At 46.0% G+C, this 24463-nt stretch overlaps 1 protein-coding gene across 1 annotated transcript in view; it reads left to right on the top strand.

Annotated features, from left to right (window-relative positions):
* The window catches only part of LOC309889427 (rapamycin-insensitive companion of mTOR-like), a gene marked incomplete at its 3' end in the record, with an annotated part of 222386 nt that overhangs the window by 10457 nt on the left and 187466 nt on the right, over positions 1 to 24463 (top strand). The window contains exon 3 of the mRNA XM_082782263.1: positions 19784 to 19881. Coding sequence (XP_082638389.1) covers positions 19784 to 19881 — 98 coding nt within the window. The remainder of the gene's footprint in view (positions 1 to 19783; positions 19882 to 24463) is intronic.

The following is a 24463-nucleotide window of genomic DNA, read 5'->3' as shown; positions in this document are numbered from 1 at the left end:
ACAAATGCAGCACATATTCATTCTTAATCAATTGCTCTCTAATTTCTAATTCCATTGTTTCAGCTTGCTCTTTTCCGGATCCACAGGTATTCTACTATTAATGTTTAAAGCCTGACAGACCCCGTCCTCCGTGGATCAAAATACATGGGGTCTTAAGGGTTCTTTTGGTCATTCTATCATATAATACTGGATCATTTTCAATTTACTCTTTAATTTTCTGGGGCCCCTATTGTTCCAATTTCTAATCATTATTCATAATGGACTTTTTGGTCATATATCTGGTAATTTGCTCCCTTTCTGGTCCTTGGTCTTCGATTTTATCTGACCCATCCGGGAATTTTACTAGTGGCAATTCCCACAGCCCTTGGTTGCCCCCAGTGAGAGTGTCTTGCAGGGGGTTTAGGACCTATCACCCACCCACGTATCACTCCATTCACCAGCCCAGCCCCCCCCGACAGGAGATTAGAACCGGTGAGAAAACAAAAAGACCTCCACGCTGACTTTAGAAGTCTCAGTTACACTCTCACACACAAACACGGGCAACCGTACCTTTACCCAACCGGACGGTATCTTACGAATCAGTCGTCTTCGTCCAGAATCCAACCGGACGGTATCCACAAGCGTCTTCATCTGGGATCGAACCAGACGGTATCCAAACGACTGTCGTCTTCATCCGCTTCGATTCCGGACACCGGAACCCAACCGAACGGTATCCAAACGACCCTGTCGTCTTCGTCCGGATCTTCGCGCGCAGAATTACAGGCAAAAAACAGCCGGCAAGGGAGCTCAAAAAAAATCAAATTCTTTGCTTACCTTTATTCAGGTTCAGGATGGCATTAGTCCTGATCTGACTCAAACAGGAGCCACCAAATGGTGGGGCGCCTCTCCTAGATTAAATCAGAATTCAGGAACTATAGCCATCCCGGACGAGCCCCCAAATTGTTATAAATGGCTCAGGATTCAAATTAGGATTAAATAAAAAAATAGGATTTATTGAAAGAATATAAAGGAATAGAGGTAAGCAAACAGCGCTGGGTGCACCGGGAGTCTCCGCTCCACCAGGACGCACACCAGTTACATCAAGCAGCTGATTTTTATGCTCCTAGACTAATACATATTCATTACTACTTCTAAAAAAATAGATTATTAAAATTAGCTTCCGGGGTGCAGTCCCTCCTACTGGAGCATGCGCGGTCTCCTCTGGGGTCTCTTCTGGGGGTCTCTAGGGGTCTTCCATGCTGAAGGCTCGCAGTCTTCCTCTTCCCCTTTGTACTTACTGGGCACCATCCCAAGTTTACAGAACACCTTCTTCAAAACACCTTCTTCAAATCTTGTCTCCCAGCCGCTTTTCAGCTTCTTTCTCGGCCCCCCCCTAACCAGATACCAAAGATCCACATAGTATCCCATAACAGTCAGTAGTTGTTATCAGTTGTTCTGAAACTCCCAGACACACGGGTAATTAAAACATTCTTCCCCAGCCATTCACAGACACATCTATAGCAGTGTTAGAAATAGAAGTCCGGAATAACAAAAGCAAACAGGTTCATAAATTTAAGAAGTGATAAATTGGCTAGAATGAGGAATGAGGGGGAGACTGGGACACACTGCAGCTGTGGTTCAAGCATTGAATTGCCAGTGCAGGGCCCAGAGGCAGACAGGATTCAAACATTTCAAACAGAATTGTTCTTTATGGACACGAATTGTTAAAACATTCCTCACATGGGTAAGAATTAAGGGGTGGGCTGGTATGGGGGACACTGTTGTGGGGGTGTACTACCCCCACACCAGATCACCAGATCAAGAGGAGGAGGTCGATGAGGCCTTCTACAAGCAGCTGGTAGTAGCCTCACAATCCCGGGCACTGGTTCTCATGGGGGACTTCAATTATCCAGGCATCTGTTGGGTAAGCAACTTGGCCAGGCACATGCAGTCCAAGTGGTTCCTATGATGTGTTGAAGACAATTTTCTGATGCAGGTGGTGGAGGAACTGATGAGGTGGGGGGGTGCTCTTGGACCTCGTTCTTACCAACAGGGATGGCCTTGTTAGGGATGTGAAGGTTGGGGGCAGCTTGGGATGCAGTGACCATGAGATGGTGGAGTTCAAGATGGAACTTGGTGGAAGAAGTAAGGCTAAAAGCAGGGTTGCAACCCTGGACTTTCGGAGAGCCAACTTCGACCTCTTCCGGGACCTGCTTGGGAGTATCTCATGGGCTAGGTTGCTAGAAGGCAAGGGTGCATGTGAGAGCTGGGCTACATTTAAGCAGCACTTCTTCAAGCTCAGGATCGGTGCATCCCGAAGAGTAGTAAATCGGGGAAGGGGGCAGGAAACCTGTGTGGATGAGCAAGGAGCTCATCAACAAGGAGGAGTGGCCGACACGCCAGAAGCCATTCAGTAAGACCTGGAGAGGCTGGAAAGATGGGTAGTAAGAAACCAAATTAGGTTTAACAAGAGCAAGTATAGAGTCCTGCACCTGGGAAGGAACAACCGCACATGTCAGTACAGGCTGGGGGATGACCTGCCGGAGAGGAGCTCTGAGGAGAAGGACCTGGGGGTCTGTACTGGGTCTGGCTGGGATGTTAACTTTCCCTATGTAAATAACAAAATGTGTGCTTTCCCTGCAGCAGCCCATACAGTGCTGTGCTCTGCGCTTGTAGCTAGAACAGCAGTGGTATCACACCAGTGTTGTGTCTACTGCTGAGCAGTGCTGGCACAGCATCAGGACTCTCTCTAACCTTTTCCTTATGAGGAAAGGCTGAGAGACCTGGGTCTGTTCAGCCTGGAGAAGAGAAGACTGAGAGGGGATCTCATCAATGTGAATAAATACCTGAGGTGTGGGAGACAAGGATTTGGCCAACCTCTTTTCAGTGGTTTGTGGGGACAGGACAAGGGGCAATGGCCACAAAATGGAGCCCAGGAAGTTCTGTACCAATATGCGAAAGAACTTCTTCACAGTGAGGGTGACGGAGCACTGGAACAGGCTGCCCAGGGAGGTTGTGGAGTCTCCTTCTCTGGAGATATTCAAGGCCTGTCTGGATGCCTACCTGGGCAGCCTGCTTTAAGGAACCTGCTTTGGCAGGGGGGTTGGACCTGATGATCTTTTGAGGTCCCTTCCAACCCCTTCAATTCTGTGATTCTGTGAAGAAAAAAAACACAGGCATTTTGCATTGTGTGTATAGCTCTGTTAAAAAAAAAAAAATCATTAATGTGATGGTTGTGGTTGAATAAGGAACAGCTCTGCATTTAGTTGTGTACCCTTTGTCGAAAATGTATTTCTTTTATTTGTTGGAGAAACTACAGCTGACTGATCAGTAATCGTGTAGGTATTACTTTTTTTTTTTAACTTCATTGTAAAGACAAAATTAATGTCTTAGCACACCATTAACTAAGCTGGTTGATAACTTGATTTCCCCACTGAACACATTGTTTATTTTTTTCCAACTGTTAGAATAGTTTCATAAGTGTTTAGTTCAAATATTTTAAATTAATACAGTTTTAATTCACTGTGTTGACCTGATTGTGTGTTTTTCAAGGCTCATATTTTCAGTGATTTAAAATATTTTTTTTCGCTTTCTCAGTCAACGTAAACAATGCCTCAGCCATGTGCTTCTAGCTGCAGTGGTCTTTACTATGAATATGTGAAATTAGATTAGTATTGCCTTGTTTTAAACAGTTGACTTGACATAAATGATTTAACATACAGGTCAAACTTTTGATAGACTGTAGCTGTGGACTGTGTAAGAAGCTAGTGCTATTATTAAGTATTTCAGAACTAATAATAGATGCTAGCTTTTTTTGTGCTGCTTTTGGTCCTGCTTCTTCCTGTCTTTTTGTGCAGTAAGACTCTGGGCATGTCTTGCTGCATGTAGAGTTGATCTACCTTTCTCTGCCCTTTTTTCCTCTTCTCTGCTGCTGTAGTTTGAGGGTTGCCCATGTTTTCCCAGAACACACCTTGCTGTTCTCTTATGTATTTTTAATATGCATGGTGTAGTATGATTTTACTCTTAAGAGCATTTTAGTGTTCTGCATTTTCAAAATGATGTAATAATACATGTATTTATGAAGGGTATTTTATATTATGGTGCAGTGTGTGTGAAAACTCTATGTACGAGATTAGCTTGGTTTAAGGTATTAATGTAACATTTGTGGTTTTTTTTTTTTTTTTTTTTTTTGTTGTTGTTGTTGTTGTTTTTGAAACCTTTGGGTTACACAGCCCAGGCTGTACCCCATATTTTAAGACAATTCTGATAAGTCTTATTTTGGGATAGCAAGTTTTTTCATAGAAAATCAGTTTGTTGTAAATATGATGAGCTTGAAAAATTGTCTCCAGCACAACCAAGGTTGGGCATAATGTCTGTCTAATACCAAGAGCTCAAGTAGTTGTGTGTGTGTGTGTGTGTGGAGGGGGGAAGCCTTTGGAGTCCTTGCAACAAGACAGTAAGGAAGATGTAGAGATGCTAGCTGGTGTATGCTTTCTTGGTGGCTCAAAAGCAGTCTTCCATACTAACAGCAAGACTGTAACAGAAAGACTTCTTTGCACACTTCGTTGGGTTAGAAACTGACTGGGTAGCTGGGCCCAAAAAGTCATGGTGAATGGAGTCAAATCCAGTTGGAGGCCGGTCACTAATGGAGTCCCCCAGGGCTCGGTACTGGGGCCAGTCCTCTTTAATATCTTTATCGATGATCTGGATGAGGGGATCGAGTGCATCCTCAGTAAGTTTGCAGATGACACCAAGTTAGGTGCGTGTGTGTTGATCTGCTCAAGGGTAGGAAGGCTCTGCAGGAGGATCTGGGTAGGCTGGACCGATGGGCTTAGGTCAACTGTATGAAGTTCAACAAGGCCAAGTGCCGGATCCTGCACCTGGGGCATAATAACCCAAAGCAGAGCTACAGGCTGGGAGATGAGTGGTCGGAAAGCTGCCTGGCAGAGAAGGACCTGGGAGTATTGGTTGATAGTCGGCTGAATATGAGCTAGCAGTGTGCTCAGGTGGCCAAGAAGGCCAACAGCATCCTGGCTTGTATAAGAAGCAGTGTGGCCAGCAGGGCTAGGGAAGTGATTGTCCCCCTGTACTCAGCTCTGCTGAGGCTGCATCTCGAGTACTGTGTTCGGTTTTGGGCCACTCGCTACAAGAAGGACATGGAGGTACTGATCCTCAGATTAGGAGATCATCTGGTCCAACCAGATGTGGATGTGGTCTACCTAGACTTTGGTAAGGCTTTTGACACTGTTTCCCAGAGCACTCTCCTGGAGAAGCTGGCTGCTCAAGGTTTGTGTGGGTGTACGCTCTGCTGGGTTAAAAACTGTATGCATGGCTGGGCCCAAAGAGTCGTGGTGAATGGAGTTAAATCCAGTTGGAGGCCGGTCACTAGTGGTGTCCCCCAGGGCTCAGTATTGGGGCCAGTTCTCTTCAATATCTATCAGCAGACTGGATGAGTCCTTGTCTTAGTGTAAGCACTGCTCTGCAACAATTAAAACATCAGTGTGTTATCAACACTCTTCTCATCCTAAATCCCAAACACAGCACCATACTAGCTACTAGGAGGAAAATTAGCTCTATCCTAGCTGAAACCAGGACAACTGATAAAAAAGAAATCTGGAAGAACTAACAAAGGATGGAACTAGAAAGAATATTCATTATCTATTGTGGGTTCATTCTTATACTTTTCTTCCAAAGCACGTGTTGCGGTTTAACCCAGCAGACAGCTAAACACCACACAGCCATCTGCTCGCTCACCCTCCAAGCTGGATGGGGGAGAAATTTGAAAAGAAAAGAACAAAAACTCATGGGTTGAGAAAAGGACAGTTTAAACAGAAAACAACAAAACGAAAAAAAAAAATAAACAAAAAAAAAAAAGAGCGACACAGTCGCTCACTGCCAGCTGACCGATGCTCAGCCAATCCCCAAGCAACAACAGCCTCCCTGGCCAACCCCCCAGTTTAATTGTTTGGCATAATATCACATCGTATGGAATATCCCTTTGGCCAGTTTGGGTCAGCTGTCCTGGGTCTGTCCCCTCCCAGCTCTTGCTGCACCCCCAGCCTGCCCGCTGGCAGGGCAGGGCGAGAAGCTGAAAAGTCCTTGTCTTAGTGTAAGCACTGCTCTGCAACAATTAAAACATCAGCGTGGTATCAACACTCTTCTCATCCTAAATCCCAAACACAGCACCCTACCATCTACTAGGAGGAAAATTAACACTATCCTAGCTGAAACCATGACAAGCATCTAAAGCATCCCCTTTCAGAAGGGATAGGCTAGGAAGGAGAGGCAGTGGGGTAGTCCTGTATGTTAGTATTTTGATTGTCTCGACCTTAATAATGGTGACAACAAGGTTGAGTGATTATGGATAAGAATCAGGGGGAAGGCCAGTGAGGCAAATGTCCTGGTCGGCGTCTGTTATAGACCACCCAACCAGGATGAAGAGGCAGATGAAACGTTCTATAAGCAGCTGGAAGAAGTCTCACAACCGCTAGCCTTTGTTCTCGTGGGGGACTTCACCTTACCAGATGTCTGCTGGAAATACAATGCAGGAGAGAAGAAACAGTCTAGGAGGCTTCTGGGGTGTGTGGAATATATCATCCTGACACAGCTGGTGAGTGAGCCAACTAGGGAAGGAGCCCTGCTGGACCTTTTGCTTGTGAACAGAGAAGGACTTGTGGGCAATGTGAAGGTTGGAGGTCATCTTGGGCATATTCTGAATTAATAGAGTTTTCGATTCTTGGAAAAGTGTGTGTGTGGGGGGTAGTAGAACTGCTACCCTGGACTTCTGGAGGACAGTCTTTAGTCTGTTAAAGGAGACTGGTTGCCAGAGTCCCTTGGGGGGCAGTCCTGAAGGGCAAAGGAGTCCTTCCAAGAAGGAAATCCTAAAGGCACAGGAGCAGGCAGTCTCCATGTGCCAAAAGATGAGCTGGCAGGGAAGAAGACCAGCCTGGCTGAACAGGGAGTTTTGATTAGAGCTCAGGAAGGAAAAGTTTATGTACTTTGGAAGAAGGGGCTGGCCACTCAGGAGGACTACAAAGGTGTTGTGAGGCTGTGCAGGGAGAAAATTAGAAGGGCCAAAGCCCAACTGGAGCTCAACCTGGCTACTGCTGTTAAAGACAATAAAGAATGTTTTTATAAATACATGAAGAACAAAAGGAGGACTAAAGAGAATCTCCATCCTGTGCTGGATGTGGGGAGGAAACAGTGACAAGAGATGAGGAAAAGGCTGAGGTACTTAATGCCTTCTTTGCCTCAGTCTTGAGTAGTTGGATCGGTTGTTCTTCATATACCCAGCCCCCTGAGCTGGTAGATAGGGACGGGGAGCAGAATGAAGCCCTTGTAATCCAGAAGGAAACAATTGGTGACCTGCTGCACCACTTAGACGTATGCAGATCTATGGGGCCAGATGGGATCCACCCGAGGGTACTGAGGGAGTTGGCCGAAGCGCTCACCAAGTCAATTTCCATTATTTATCAGCAATCCTGGTTTTCAGGGGAGGTCCCAGTTGACTGGTGGCTAGCAAATATGACGCCCATGTACAAGAAAGGCCAGAAGGAGGACCCAGGGAGCTACAGGCCTGTCGGTCTGACTTCGGTGCTGGGGAAGCTCATGGAGCAGATCATCCTGAGTGCCATCACGCGGCACTTAGAGGACAACCAGGCGATCAGGCCCAGTCAGCATGGGTTTATGAAAAGCAGGTCCTGCTTGACGAACCTGATCTCCTTCTGCGACAAGGTGACGGGTTCAGTGGATGAGGGAGAGGTTGTGGATGTGGTCTACCTAGACTTCGGTAAGGCTTTTGACACTGTTTCCCAGAGCACTCTCCTGGAGAAGCTGGCTGCTCAAGGCTTGTGTGGGTGTACGCTTTGCTGGGTTAAAAACTGTATGCATGGCTGGGCCCAAAGAGTCGTGGTGAATGGAGTTAAATCCAGTTGGAGGCCGGTCACTAGTGGTGTCCCCCAGGGCTCAGTATTGGGGCCAGTTCTCTTCAATATCTATCAGCAGTCTGGATGAGGGGCTTGAGTGTACCCTCAGATCAGGAGATCATCTGGTCCAACCCCCCTACCAAGCAGGGTCACCTAGCGAAGGTTGCACAGGATTGCATCTGGGTGGGTTTTGAATATCTCCAAAGATGGGGACTCCACAACCTCTCTGGGTAACCTGTTCCAGTGCTCTATGTGGTGGTTTTACCTTGCTAGGCAGCTGAACTCCACCATAACCGCTCTCTCGCTCCCCCTCCTCTTCTGAGGAGGGGAAGAAGAAAAGGAAAGAAGCTACTCACAGGTTGGGATAAAGATAATTAATCAAAGGAAAAAATAATGATTAAGGGAAAATTATTATTAATTAAATAATTTAGCTAAAAGGAAAAGGGGAAAAGGGAAAACAAATAAACAAAAAAATCAAAACAAACAAAAAAAACAACAACAAAACAAAACAAAATAAAAGCAAAAGCCGTGTGGAAATTGTGAGAAAAATCTCAATTTTCTTCAGACAGGATCTTCTGTGAAGCTATTTTATTTGTGATTGCAGTGGTGGGCGTCCTGCAAGCAGGAGTGCACAGTAAAAGTTTATCATAACCCTATATTCCCTATTACCTGACACCTGATTTCTCCCCTGTTTCCTCATTGGCTGAGTACTACAGGTTCGCAAGCTACTCGACACACTTCTATACCATATATGTCCAATTTTATTTGACGAAGCGTTAATTTCTTCTTTTCCTTTTTTTCCTTCTTCTCTTGTGACTAGAGGGCCTGCGATTTGTGATTTTACTGATTTTGTACTGCTCATCCTGTTTTTCTTAGCTATCCTCCTTATTTCGGGACAGTGGGACCTTCCCCTTATCTGCTTAACATACTCCCCACTGCTATGCTGCACAATCACTTTTGAATATGCAAGGTTAGTGGAATTTTTCACTGCAAAAACACCTTCTATTGCAAAAACACAACTTTGTTTCTGACAAAGTGCAGAGTAAAGAAATTACTCTCTACTTCCCACCCACAAGCGATGCTTGACCATGTCCTTGAAGCAGGGCCTCAACACACGTAGCCATTGTTTGGGAGGACAGACGTTTTCCCAACGAGAGTCCACCCCTCCCCTCTCCTTCCTTTTTCCACCTTTTATTGCTGAGTGTGACACCATATGGCATGGAATATCCCTTTGATTGGTTTAGGTCAGCTGCCCTGGTGATGTTCCTTCCTCACCTCTTGCCCACCCCCAGCCTGCTGGCTCTGGGGGGAGGGGTTAGAGGGAGTCCTGATGCTGTGCTAGTATTGCTCAGCAGTAGACACCACACTGTTGTGATACCAGTGCTGTTCTAGCTACGAGTGCAGAGCACAGCGCTCTATGGGCTGCTGCAGGGAAAGTTAACTCCATCCCAGCCAGACCCAGTGCAACATCCACGCCTTATTCCATGACATTTGTGTCACACTCAGGTCCCACATACTTTAGCATGTAAGTATTTTCATCGCCATTGTTCCTTGTCCTTTAACAGATTGATAGGTAGGTACTTCTTTTCATTCTATAGGCCTTTCTCAAAAAACGTTCATAAGAAGTGGTGATAATTTAGTCTTCATCTGCCAAAGTGGTCACTCAGGGCAGGCAGAGATGGATGTCTGGACGCCAGCACCAGTTTAGCTCGAGTCGTTGCTGCACTTGCCCGTTTCCTTGCAAAGTTGACTTGTCATTGGTTCTGCAGTGTCTTCCTACAACACACAGTTTAGATTAAAGATTATTTTTCTCCCAAGGTTAAATGTCCTTGAGGCATGCACCCAATATCCCCATTCTTTTGCATGACCCACCAGGTATGGCATGACCATACTCCGGTCCTTGGGCGAAGACAATCCCACGAGTGGGTTTGCCTTTTCCCAAGGCAGGAGCAACCCAAACCGCCTTCCCCATCCACTTCCCTACGTGCACTACGGGGACTTTAGCTCCTCCCACCGCGTGTAGGGGTTTTGTTTCAGCAGGACCAGGATGGTTGTCGGACCCTCTGTTGTTAACTAGCCAAGTGGCCTCTGGTAGATTTATGTCCCATTGTTTCCACATCCCAGCACCCAATGCTCGCAGCATAGTCTTTAACAGTCCATTGTACCTCTCAACCTTCCCAGAGGCTTGTGGGTGATAGGGGATGTGATACACCCCACTAAATGCCATGCCTCTTGGCCCAGGAGATGACAAGATTGTTTTGGAAAATGACTCCCATTGTCGGACTCAATTCTCTCTGGTGTGCCACAGCACTCGTCTTTCCAGGCCCAAGATAGTGTTTCGGGCAGTGGCCTGGTTTACGGGGTATGTTTCCAGCCACCCAGTAGTTGCTTCTACCATGGTGAGTATGTACTGTTTGCCTTGGCGGGTTTGTGGGAGTGGTCCGATATAGTCAATTTGCCAGGCCTCACCATATCAAAACCCTAGCTACCTCCCCCTGGTTCAGGGAGATTTTACCCTCATGGCTTTCTTGATTGTAGCACAGGTCTCACACTCATGGGTAACCTGTGTGATGGCCTCAATGGTCAGGTCCACCCCTCGATCACGAGCCCTCGATTCACGAGTATGTGGCATCCCTCCCCAAATGTCCTGATGTTTCGTGGGCCCATCGAGCTACAAACAGCTCACCCTTATGTCCCCAGTCCAGGTCCACCTGAGACACTTCAATTTTCAAAGCTCGGTCCACCTCTTCATTGTTCTGATGTTCTTCAGTAGCGTGACTCTTGGGCATGTGGGCATCCACGTGACGTTCCTTTACAGCCAGGTTTTCTACCCGGGCAGCAATATCTTGCCACAGTGTAGCAGCCCAGATAGGTTTACTTCTGTGCTGCCAGTTGTTCTGTTTCCTTTGCTGTAACCACCCCCACAGGGCATTTGCCACCATCCATGAGTCAGTGTAGAGACACAGTACTGGCCATTTTATTCATTGAGAAATCTCTAGGGCTAGTTGTATGGCTTTTACTTCTGCATACTGACTCGACTCGCCTTCCCCTTCCATGGCCTCCACAACTCGTTGTGTGGGACTCCACACAGCAGCTTTCCATTTCCTATGGCTCCCTACCATGTGGCAGGATCCATCAGTGAACGACACATACTGCTTTCTGTCTTCTGGCAATTGATTATCCTTCCGGCCAGTCCAGGATTCCAGGTTTTCCCATTCGAGCCCGCTGTGTAATTAACGCTACCCACTTACTCCACGTAGCGTCAGTCACGTGGTGTGTAGTGGGAATTTTCCCTTTGAACATCCAATGTAACACAGGTAGCTGTGGGGCCAAGAGAGCTGTGCTTCTGTACCCTCAACTTCTGAAGCAGCTCAAACCCCCTCATATGCTGTTAGTATCCCCTTTTCAGTTTGGGTGTAATTAGCTTCTGATCCTCGATAGCCCTGGCTCCAGAACCCCAGAGGTCGACCTCGAGTTTCTCCTGGGGTTTTCTGCCACACCCTCCAGGTGAGGCCATGCTCCCCAGCTGCAGTGTGAAGCATGTTTTGCACAGCTGGTCCTGTCGGACAGGCCCAAGGGCTACTGCACGAGCTATTTCTTGTTTGATTTGTTCAAAACCCTTTTGCTGCTCAGGGCCCTACTCAAAATAGTTCCTCTTTCGAGTCACTCGATATAGAGGAGTCACAAGCTGACTCTAGCCTGGAACATGCATTCTTCAGAATCCCACAAGGCCTAGGAAAGCTTGCGTTTCTTTTTTGGTAGTTGGTGGAGACCTTGCTGTTATTTTGTTGATCACATCCATCGAAATGTGGAGACATCCATCCTGCCATTTTACCCCCAAGAACTGGATTTCCTGTGCGGGTCCCTTCACCTTACTCTGTTTAATGGCAAAACCAGCTTTCATGAGAATTTGGATTATTTTCTTCCCTTTCTCAAAAGCTTCTTCTGCTGTGTTGCCCCACACGAGGATGCCATCCATGTACTGCAGGTGTTCAGGAACTTCCCCCCCCCAGTTCCAGTGTGTCCCGATCAGTCTATGGAAAATGGTAGGGCTGTGTTTCCACCCCTGCTGGGGCAGTCGATTCCAAGTGTAATTCTCCACGCTCCATTAGACCTTTGCACTGGCCATATGAGACTATTAAAGGGTGAGTGAGTCTTGCTGATCACTCCTTGGTGCTCTAGTTGATGAATTAGCTTATGGATGGGAATCGGGGAGTGTCGGTTGGTGCGATGTTGCTGCCAGTACACTGCTGTGGTAGCGATTGGCACCTGCTGTTCTTCAACCCTCAGCAATCCTACAAAAGAAGGCTTACAACAGCTGCTTAATCTTCTGTGTGCTCAAAGCAGCTATGCCAAAAGCCCACCGGTACCCTTTTGGATTCTTGAAGTACCCTCTCTTGAGGTAGTCTATTCCAAGGATGCACGGAGCCTCCGGGCCAGTCACGATGGGGTGCTTTTGCCACTCGTTCCCAGTTGGACTCACTTCAGCTTCCAATACAGTTAGCTTTTGGGATCCCCCTGTCACTCCAGAGATACAGATGAGTTCTGTCCCTTGGTAGCCTGATGGCTTAGGGTACACTGTGTGCCGGTGTCCACTAGAAATTGGGAGGGACAATTTCTCACAAGAAACTGGGAGGGACAGACCCAGGACAGCTGACCCAAACTGGCCAAAGGGGTATTCCATACCATCTGACGTCATGCTGAACAGTTAATATGGGGGGGCTGGCTGGGGTGGGGGGGCCGGCTGCTCGGGGATAGGCTGGGCATCGGTCAGCGGGTGGTGAGCAATTGCATTGTGAACCACTTGTTTGTACATATTATTATTATTATCCTTTCTTTCCTGTCCTAATCAACTGTCTTTATCTGAAACCACAGGCCTTCATTTCTTTCTAATTCTCTCCCCCCATCCCAGAGAGGGAGGGGAGAGGGTGAATGAACAGCTGTGTGGTGCTGAGCTGCTGGCCGGGTTAAACCTTAACATCAGTATTAAAGTTTATTGGCTTTAATGCTGTCTTAGGAGGCTTTTCATTTCTGTAGTGACACTTAAAATTAGTATAGTGCTTAGTTTTTTTCTTGCACCGTCATAATGTCTTTTCAGCTTTTTGCCGCAGATGCACGTGGAGCGTGCAGAGAAAAATTTTCTTGATCCGATTTCATTTTCTTGATCCGATTGCTTCATTAGAATCCTGTAGTATGGCCTTATAACGTTTTTTGGCTTTATGTGCATTAAACCAAATTTAACAATCTTTAGTTTGGTTAGTTATGCATACAGATTATTTTTAAGTTCCCTTCAAGTTTCTAACCCATCCTATTTCATTAACATAAATAACATCTGTTGTACCCTCCCGGTTATTTATTTATTTTTTTTTTTTCAAATTATCAATTATATGTTGAATACTACGTACTGAAGGAGATTGTGAACCTGGTACTTAACTGGATAAAAATCAGGATACGTTTTTTTAAGGATAAAAGTCTTCCATTCATTCATCTCTACTCTTTGCATTTATCTTTTCAGATTTTGATTTGTGTAACTTGATTTGTATAACTGTTTTATATCTCTTGATACAATCTTTAGCAATACCTTATGTGAAAGTTTTGGTTTGCTAAGTTGGGAAAGTGTTGCTGTTTTTTTTTATATACTATTCTAATAACTCCTTTCAAGTCTTGTAAAAGATTACCATAATACAGTTTGTGTAAACTATTTTGCTTGCTTTATGGGGTTAGCCAGTTTTATTTTAAATATATCTGATGAACAGTCATCTGGATGGGCTTTGGAATCCTTTTTGTGTAGACCTACCTGTTTATTAGCTTTTCTCCACTGTGGCCACTACTGTTTTATAACAGTGCTAGCAAACATATGTAGATCGTGTTAATGTTCTTTTTTCTTAGTTGTGAAGCTTGATGGGCCAGTGGTAATACTTACTAATGAATTTCCTCCAGTTCTTCCATCATTTTTACTTTTTTGTCTAACTAATGTTTAGTATAATTAAAATGACTTTAGGATGCTTTGTTCCTTCTCCCCTTCCTTTTTGGTTATTCAGTAGATCTGATTTATTTTTTCAAGTTTTCTGCTTGTAGTATGCCTGAGAAGTCAGAGCACACAGAGCACGCGATCGGCTCTGGGGCAGACGTGTTCTGCAGCGGAGCAGGGGATCGAGGCAGGCAGGGCTTTTTTTCTGGCATGGAGGCCACTTGAGCCAGCGGAGAGAGCCGCCGGGACCGACAGCCTTCTCGAGGGAGGCTGACGAGGCGCGGGCGGATCTGGCAGCACCCCTTCCCCGGCCGTACAAAGGCAGCCCCTAGGGAGCACAGTGACCAGGACGGGCAAACAGGGCATGGCGCGGCAGTCAGGTCGTGGTGGCAGTTTGCACGGCAGTGCGCATGGGCAGGGCGAGCAGGGAGGGTGCCCTCACTGCTCTTTTCCAACGGTCTTTTCCAATGGCAGTAGTAACCTGCTTGTGAAGAGCCCAGCCATGGTATCCACCAGGCAGAAAAACATGGCCTCTGCATCTCTTGTGGGCTGAGACCAAAACCCAGATGGAGGGGCCACAACCCCCCATGGCAGATGTCTACATGCAGACGGAGCCCCTGAGGACCAAAAGAGCTTCCCAGACCCCCAGTTGTGGGGAACTCCAGAATCCTGAAGTCCCCCTAGGGCCCAATGGCAGAATTGGGTGTCGTGGGTGCAAGTGTGCCCAGCTGGATGAGCTTTTTGAGCAAGTTGCTGTCTTGCGAGAGGAGCTCAACAGGCTGCAAAGCATCCGGGAATCAGAGCGAAAGATTGATGTATGGTATCAAGCACTGGCACAGGCTGAGCAACAGCCCTGCCTCACAAGTCCTTACAAGGGACTGGTAAAGGAGCCTCCAACCCTGAATTAGCACAACTGATGGACTTGCAAGACAAGGGAAGCTGGATCCTCGTCTCTGCTCGGAGCAGAAGAAGGGATCTCCCCCTTGCCCCTGAAGTGCCCCTACGCAATAGATATGATGCTCTGGAGCTCAGAAAAGGAGAGGATAATAAAAACAACAATGGTAATGGTCAAGCCCCAGGAAAGGGCAACAGTATAAACGTGGACCAGCAAACCATGTGTATAAGAACCGGTGCCACAAAAAAAGCACGAAGGGTGTTGGTAATCGGAGATTCCTCTCTGAGAGGCACTGAAGCGCCCATTTGCTGCCCAGGCAATCTCTCTCGAGAGGTTTGCTGCCTGCCTGGGGCCTGCATCCGCGACATCACAAAGAGGCTACCAAGCTTGGTTAAGCCACATGACTATCACCCATTCCTACTCTTTCATGTAGGGACAAATGATGTCGCAATAAGGAAACTACGAAACATCAAAAGGGACTTTATGTCCCTTGGAGAGATGTTGAAGGGCTCGGGAGTGCAAGTAGTGTTCTCAGTCCTCCCAGTTGTTGGCTGGGACCCAAGGAGGAGGCAACATGAATGATTGGCTATGTAGCTGGTGCCATGCTCAGGGTTTTGGGTTCTACGATCTCAGACATTTTTCTGAGAGACCAGGAATGCTGACACCAGATGGAGCATGCCTGACGAAGTGGGGCAAGAGCGTCCTGGGCAGCAAGCTGGCTAGACTCATTAGTAGGGCTTTAAACTAGACTTGGTTGGCGAAGGGGATGTACCTGTAAGAGACGCAAAAGAACCAGTGGATGCCAATACACTAGAAAACAACGGGGAGACACCTGTGAATCATCCCATAGGAATTGGGAATGGCTCCTCTAAAAAGGTAATGCAGCCCATAGCCCGGCTGAAGTGCCTCTACACCAATGCACGCAGCATGGGGAATAAGCAGGAGGAGTTGGAAGCCATGGTGCAATTAGAAAACTGTTATCTAATTGCTATCACGGAAACATGGTGAGACAAATCACACAACTGGAACGCTGGAATGGAGGGCTACAAGCTTTACAGGAGAGATAGGCAGGGAAGGAAGGGTGGGGGTGTTGCCCTCTATGTTAAGAAGTGGATAGATTGTGCAGAGTTGCCGCTAAGAAACAGCCATGAGCAGGTTGAGAGCCTGTGGGTAAAAATTAAGCATCAGACCAATAAAGGGCACCTTGTGGTTGGGGTCTACTACAGGCCGCCCGATCAAGGGGAGCCTTTTGATGAAGCCTTCTTGCTCCAACTACAAGAAGCACTGTGCTCACGGGCTCTCATCCTGATGGGGGATTTCAATCACCCAGATGTCTGCTGGGAAAGCTACACGGCAGGCAGTAAGCAATCCAGGAGACTCCTGGAGTGCGTTGAGGACAACTTCCTCGTCCAGGTGTTAGACAAACCAACCAGAGGAGAAGCATTTCTGGACCTGGTGCTCACCAGTGTGGATGACCTCATTAAAGAGGTTAAGATTGGAGGCAGTCTGGGTTGCAGTGACCACGGCCTGGTTGAGTTTGTGATCTCGAGGGATGTGGGCCTGGCTAAGAGCAAAGTAAGGACCCTCGACCTCAGAAGAGCAAACTTACAGTTACTCAAAGAATTAGTGGAAGAGAGCCTGTGGGATACTGTCCTTAGGGAAAGAGGATCTGATCAGATCTGGCAACTCTTTAAGTATATTTTTCTTAGCGTGCAAGAGCTCTCCATCCCCATGTGCAATAAATCAAGCAGGGAAGGCAGGAAACCAGTATGGCTGAGCAATGACCTTCTGGTCAAACTTAGGCAAAAGAAGGAACTGCACAGGCAGTGGAAACGGGGCCGTGTGCTCTGGGAAGAGTACAGAAACGCTGTCTGGACGTGCAGGGATGGGATCAGGAAAGCCAAGGCACTGACAGAGCTGAACTTGGCAAGGGATGCAAAAAATAACAAGAAGGGATTCTACAAGTACATTGGCCAGAAAAGAAAGACTAAGGAGAGTGTACCCCCTCTGAAAAATGTAGATGGAGGACTGGTAACAACAGACATGGAGAAGGCTGAAGTACGTAACAACTTCTTTGCCTCAGTCTTCACTGGCCGTCAGGCTTCCCACATCTCTTGAGTCTCCGAACCTCTAGGCGGGGACTGGGGGAGCAGAGTCCCTCCCACTGTAAGCGAAGAGCGGGTTTGGGACCTCCTGATGCAACTCAACAGCTACAAGTCCACGGGGCCTGATGACATCCATCCCAGGGTTCTGAGGGAATTGGCTGCCAAGCCACTCTCTATCATATTTGAAAAGTCATGGCAGTCAGGTAAAGTCCTCCGTGACTGGAAAAAAGGAAACATCACTCCCATTTTTAAAAAGGGTAGAAAGGAAGACCCGGAGAACTACAGACCAGTGAGCCTCACCTCTGTGACTGGCAAGATCATGGAACAGATCCTCCTGGAAGCAACGTTACGGCACATGCAAGACCAGGAGGTGATCCGAGACAGCCAGCACAGCTTCACCAAGGGCAAATCATGCCTGACCAATCTGGTGGCCTTCTATGATGGAGTGACAGCATCAGTTGGCAAAGGAAGACCGACATGTCATTTACTTGGCCTTCTGTAAGGCTTTTGTCATGGTCCCACATGACATCCTGATTTCTAAATTGGAGAGAGATGGATTTGAAGGGTGGACCATTTGGTGGATAAGGAATTGGCTTGATGGCTGCACCTAGAGAGTAGTGGTCAATGGCTCTATGTCCAGGTAGAGGCCAGTGACAAGCGATGTCCCTCAGGGGTCTGTCTTGGGACTGATGCTTTTCAATATCTTCATCAGTGACCTAGATGATGGGATTGAGTGTACCCTTAGCAAGTTTGCAGATGACACCAAGCTGAGTGATGCAGTTGATACAACAGAAGGAAGAGATGCCATCCAAAGGGACCTGGATAAGCTTGAGAAGTGGGCCCACGTGAACCAAATGAGGTTCAACAAGTCCAAGTGCAGGGTGCTGCACCTGGGATGGGGCAATCCCAGGCATGAGTACAGACTGGGAGAAGAACCTATTGAGAGCAACCTTGTGGAGAGGGATTTGGGGGTTCTGGTAGATGAGAAGCTCGACGTGAGCCAGCAGTGTGTGCTTGCAGCCCAGAAGGCCAAACGTATCCTGGGCTGCATCAAGAGAGGTGTGGCCAGCAGGTCAAGGGAGGTGATTGTCCCTATCTACTCTGCCCTCGTGAGGCCCCACCTGGAGTACTGCGTCCAGGTCTGGGGCCCCCAGTACAAGAAAGATGTGGACCTGTTAGAACGGGTCCAGAGGAGGGTCACAAAGATGATCAGAGGGCTGGAGCACCTCTCCTATGAAGAAAGACTGAGAGAGCTGGAGATGTTCAGCCTGGAGAAGAGAAGGCTCCGGGGAGACCTCGTTGCGGCCTTTCAATACTTAAAGGGTTCTTATAAAAAAGGATGGAGAGGGACTCTTTACTTGTGTAGATAATGATGGGACAAGGGGGAATGGTTTTAAACTGAAAGAGGGGAGATTTAGATTGGATGTTAGGAAGAAGTTCTTTACTCAGAGGGTGGTGAGACACTGGAACAGGTTGCCCAGAGAAGTTGTGGATGCCCCATCCCTGGAGGTGTTCAAGACCAGGCTGGATGGGGCCCTGGCAAACCTGATCTAGTGGGTGGCATCCTTGCCTATGTCAAGGGGTTGGAACTAGATGATCTTTAAGGTCCCTTCCAACCCAAGCCATTCTTTGATTCTATGAGTCTATGATAACCTTTCAGGATGAACAGGAAAGTAAAAAACTCTTATTTATACTCCACAGCTTCAGATGTAGCTGTTTGTACCACAGTAGGAAGCAAGTTTCTCTGACTGAAAGTTAGTATGGGCACTACATACACAGCCCTTCCTTTTGCAGCTTTCCAGATGTCCACTGTTTGGACTCTTCTACTAGCTTTTTCTAAAGATTTTATTTTATGCAATGCTTTTTTTTTTTTTTTTTCTTTTTTTTGGTAACAATACTTTTCATCCATTTATGTCTCCAATGTAGCCTTAGCATTTTATTTCAAACTACAGTTCTGTTGACAGTGTTGTTGTAGCGCGTAACACATAATAATGTCTAATAGAAGACTCCACAACAATCCTGGCAATCAAACATCTCTTTGAAAACTGTTCTACTGCAATACCAGTGTGTACAGAGCTTACTGCAGTTTCTGTTACAGTAGGTCTGCATGCATCTCTGTGCCCAGCCCTACTTTGTGTTGCTTTTGTACTCTGCCTGTATTGTACCAGCCTTATTCCCAGAGATAGGATGATATTGTCTTCTCTATTTGGTAGTCCTTTTCCATTTCCCAGCAAAATGTAGGTTCATAAACTGGTATCTGAATCCTGTGGGGCTGCTTTATTGTGTTGGTTGGGGTGAGAGGACATGGACACGTTGAATTGTGTGTATCCTTAGGAAGAAGGTGAGGATAAAAAGTTCCCAGTCACCTTGCTTACCTTGTAGTTCACTTCTCATATCACTGGAAATTCCCAGTCCTCTAGTAAATTTAGAGTGATTGTGGACAGAGGTTAATATGGAAAGCAGAACTCCTACTGACCCTTTGTTTGGGGAGGAGAAAAAAATAATCATGTAGTATGGTAGGAAAGTGCTGTCTTTTTACTTCTGTCTTTGTTTACTATTTGTCTTTAAATTAAAGGGGAATTAAGAATAAGGCTGTTCAGTTATGAGATGCTAGGACTGGAATTTGAATAATTAAATCAATATTTTTGTCAATTGTAAATTAATATATTGGGTAAAATCTCCTTTAAAATAGAAATCTCTCTCCTCCATGTGATTTAGCACTTGAGAGAACTCAGGTATACCTGGCTTTGGTTATAGATGTAAATCCAATTGATATTTCTTGAAGAAAAATTATCTGCATCCTTAATTAAGATAAGCAAAATACCTGTTATGCTTTGGAAGCTTCATGTTGAATGCATGTTTAGATTTCTAATTTTTTAATTGTCTACTAATAACTTTTTTTTTTCAGAACCCTGTGATAATATGAGAGAGATTCTCCAAAATGTGGCCAAATTACAAGGCATTTCAAATATGAGAAAACTAGGTCACTTGAATAATTTTACTAAGGTAGGTACTCAAATGGTGTCAGAACAAGTGATCATATGGATAAAATATTTTATATATACTATATCAGATGTACAGGAGATTCATAAAACAGTCTAGTATCATGGAACAGTGCATGGAAATCTATATACTGTCAGAGAGGAAAGGAGCAAATAAGGACAAGCACATATGTGAATGCAAAATTATGCTGAAACTTGTTTGTGTCCCTTACTGGCTGAATTTTTGTAGTGTTGTAGTGTTTAGAAGTCTGAATTATCTTCTAATTCAGGGGTTAAGTTGTACAAATAGAGCTAAAGGATTGGTTCCTGTTCCACAAGGCTGAATCAAAAATGTGAAATGACAGACTTTCTGGATGTAAACTGGCAAAGTATGATGAGGTGGAGGACTATGTCAATGAGCATGATAGGCAGTGGCTTGGGCACTGATAGACTAGAAACTGTCAACATTCATTGTGGGTTTGATAGTGAAAATGAATTAAAGGGTCAGTTTCTAAAAATGGTCTGTATTGCTGATTTTTGAGGTGCTTTTACCAATTGTAAGATTCCAAATCATTGGAATGTGAAAGATACTTGCCTGAAAGTTGGATAGATATGTTGGGAGCTGGCAGAAGGCAAGAATTAATAACTTATTGCAGAATAAGAGATGATAGGCTGAGGAAAGAGACCATGAAAGGCCCTTCAGAATGAGAGCAAGTACCATTTTTTGGTAGATGAAGAACTGGTGGAGAGGAGTAGAGAGGACTGATGAGAGGTGAGTAGTGAGTTAGAAAAAGGGTGTTTGTTGTAGCATAGTGAATAGTTGTGAGCTGGACCAGTGTTCCAGCTGGGCAAGGGAAAAGTACATTGCATTAAGTGAGGTAGGATACATAAGAGCTTCAGTGTACCTGTTACCTCAACAGATGTACTGATACACAGAAGGAGTTGGTAAATTCTACACCTTTCTAATAGGGTTACAGATAGGGCTACATGCCTGAAGATGAAACACAAGTTTCAGTGACACAGGATGGATTTTGCAATCAGCAATAGCCAGGAAAGAAGGTAGCAGTGGAAACTTTGGTGGGAAAAGTATGGTTTAAATTATTGTTGTTGTACATGAAAATAAAAAATTGAGTAATATGAGCAGGAGGCTGCTTATACACTTCTGAGACAATCTCAAGTGAAAGAAAAAATGCTCAAGGGCAGATTTAGGGGACCAAAATGAGAAGGACATGAGAAGGACAAACACACATCATAATCTTTGAAGTAGGTGTGTGTGGAGAATAGTCAGACTTCTTAGTGTCACTGATAAGCACTGGCCTTGGTCAAAGGGAATTAAGCAGCATGTTCCTGCTTCTCTCTTATACAACCTTTTTGTGGATGGAGGTCTGTAGGCTTAATATGAGAGGTTGGTGAAGGCGGGAGTCTTGTCGTGGGGGGGGACAGCCCTGTTTTGGCAGCAGAACAGAATCTTGAAGGCCATGGTGCCTGGAGTAAAACCTTTAGCTTCATTATGTGTAAAATAAATATTGAAGTTAACACCCCCGAATATGATAATGACCTTAATGAAGTACATGCTAAACACATGACTATAGTACTCAAATCTCCACCCAAATCATAATAAAAGACACCCAAGGGGGTGGAACAGATAAGGAGGTTAGGATATGAAAGAGTTAGTGTTAGGGGAAAAAAAAAGTTAGAAAAAAAAAAAGAGCGATGGGGGGGGTGGTGGTGGTGGGGAGAAGAAATTGGAGACCTAGAAGAGGCAATCGATGAGCTGTGCTCCTTTCTCCTCCTCCAAGACAGGGACACCCTCTTGATAAGCTCTGTGTCTGCTCTTTGGTGAGGAATATCTAGGATAGCATTTTAGTGCCAGTGCACTAATATCATTTATTAGCACTATTGCAGTAAGTGTATTTATCAGTGGCAATTCTGAATCTGTTATATCTGTCACCTTATTAAATATGTTCAGCTAACCTCCTAATTCTTCCAACCCAACATGAGTTGCACTAGCCAGTGCTTCATTTTGTCCAGTGAGGTTATACAACATCCTTCGGTTCTGGAATGTTGTAACTTAAGGCGTGACAATTTATTCCAGGGTCCATTCAACTACAGTCCCTGTGTTGAGGTATTGCCAATGATCTTTCAATTCCATTTTGGTCCATCTCCATGCAGTTGGTGAAAGAGGTTCTCTCCAGAGGGGGCAAAGTGTTAACAGTCCCAATGTGTGTTGGCATTGCTGACCTTCCTTAGAGGATATGCCTCCTGAATCGGAAATGGTTGGCTTGGTGGAGTTTGGAATAGTAAAGTAATGTTTATATCTTTCAGTAATTTAGATACTTTAATGTTGCCTTCCTTAATAGGCATAATTTCATTGATACTGTCCAGATAGGTATACCATTTACAGACTGTGGGTTTCTGGGCAATTCCTGCAGGTGGTACCATACCCTTGTAAACTATATCTAGGAGATGGAAAGAACCCTAGATAATCACACTCTGTTCTCTCCTTATCTGTTCCACCCACTTCACCACTTGCACTAGAGACAGTAAGCCTTTTTCAAGATCCTAATACCTCGTTACGGTGTCATTGAAGAGTGGGAGCTAAACTTTAGTGGTCTCTCTGGTCCTTCTGGTCCCTTTTGCCAGAGATTACAGTGGGAACCGTGTTCACTGAATCCCCATTCTACACAAATAGGTTTGGTTGTGTGTAAGGAACCTAGCTGTTGAAATAACCTCAGTTGTTTTATTAATAATTCTAACGCATCCTTGTGCTGTTTAGTCCAGTCCCATGATTTCCCTTTTCTAAGAAGATTGTATAAGGGACAGGTAATGATAGAATGTTGCGTTAAGGGGTGTAGCCAATTAACCATTACGGGTCCGGTCGGATTCAGAGCACTGAACTACCACGGTCACGGATTCACCAATAACGTATAACCACCCTTACTCTAGTCTCGTTCAATGAGAATTATCATGGCTAGGAACAATGCACAATTTATTACAGCAACAGGTACACAGGTTCTTTGGATTGCTGGAGATAGTTACTTTCTGCAAAAGCAAGTTAGCATGCATGAAATATGCAGGTGCGCAGCCTGGAAATTAACGTGTTAAAAGGCACAAAGACTCTAGAGAGATTTCTAAGTTTCCGTGCTGACACACAGTATAACCAAGTGTTCAAATATCAACCAAAGGTGTCCCAATGCGGGGGGCGTGGGGGGAAGAGAGGCTCAGCCCATTGACTGATCCCAGGAGTCAGGACGTCTGCAGGATGGTGTATTCCCTCGGGATGGTATCTCCCCTGACATCCCCTCTCTCGTAGGCCGATTTCACAGAATCACAAAATCACAGAATTTCTAGGTTGGAAGAGACCTCAAGATCATCGAGTCCAGCCTCTGACCTAATACTAACAGTCCCCACTAAACCATATCCCTAAGCTCTACATCTAAACATCTTTTAAAGACTTCCAGGGATGGTGACTCCACCACTTCCCTGGGCAGCCTGTTCCAATGTCTAACAACCCTTTCGGTAAAGAAATTCTTCCTAACAGCCAACCTAAAACTCCCCTGGTGCAACTTAAGCCCATTCCCCCTCGTCCTGTCACCAGGCACGTGGGAGAACAGACCAACCCCCACCTCACTACAGCCTCCTTTAAGGTACCTGTAGAGAGCAATAAGGTCGCCCCTGAGCCTCCTCTTCTCCAGGCTGAACAAGCCCAGCTCCCTCAGCCGCTCCTTGTAGGACTTGTTCTCCAGGCCCCTCACCAGCTTTGTCGCCCTTCTCTGGACCCGCTCAAGCACCTCGATGTCCTTCTTGTAGCGAGGGGCCCAAAACCGAACACAGTACTCGAGGTGTGGCCTCACCAGAGCCGAGTACAAGGGGACAATCACTTCCCTAGCCCTGCTGGTCACACTGTTTCTTATGCAAGCCAGGATGCTGTTGGCCTTCTTGGCCACCTGATCACACTGCTGGCTCATATTCAGCCGACTATCAACCAATACTCCCAGGTCCTTCTCTGCCAGGCAGCTCTCCAACCACTCATCTCCCAGCCTGTAGCTCTGCTTGGGGTTATTGCATCCCAGGTGGAGGACCTGGCACTTGGCCTTGTGTCGTGGTTTAACCCGGCCGGCAGCTAAACACCACGCAGCCGTTCGCTCACCCTCCCCCCTCCCTCTCTGGGATGGGGGAGAGAAATGGAAAGTGAAGCCCGTGAGTTGAGATAAAGACAGTTTAATAAGACAGGAAAATAATAATAATAATAATACAATGATGATAATAGTACTACTACTAATAATATGTACAAACAAGTGATGCACAATGCAATTGCTCACCACCCGCTGACCGATGCCCAGCCTAACCCCGAGCAGTCTGGCCCCCTCCCCCGGCTAGCCACCCCTATATATTGTTTAGCATGACGTCAGATGGTATGGAATACCCCTTTGGCTAGTTTGGGTCACCTGTCCTGGGTCTGTCCCCTCCCAGCTCTTACTGCACCCCCAGCCTGCCTGTTGGCAGGACAGAGCGAAAGGCTGAGATGTCCTTGGCTTGGTATAAGCACTGCTCTGCAACAATTAAAACATCGGGGTGTTATCAGCACTCTTCTCATCCTAAGCCAA

This window comes from Aythya marila (genome assembly GCF_965140915.1).
Source record: "Aythya marila genome assembly, chromosome: W".
NCBI classification, from domain to species: Eukaryota; Metazoa; Chordata; class Aves; order Anseriformes; family Anatidae; genus Aythya; species Aythya marila.
Note: the sequence above shows the minus strand (reverse complement) of the source record. Positions and strands in the feature narration are given on the sequence as shown.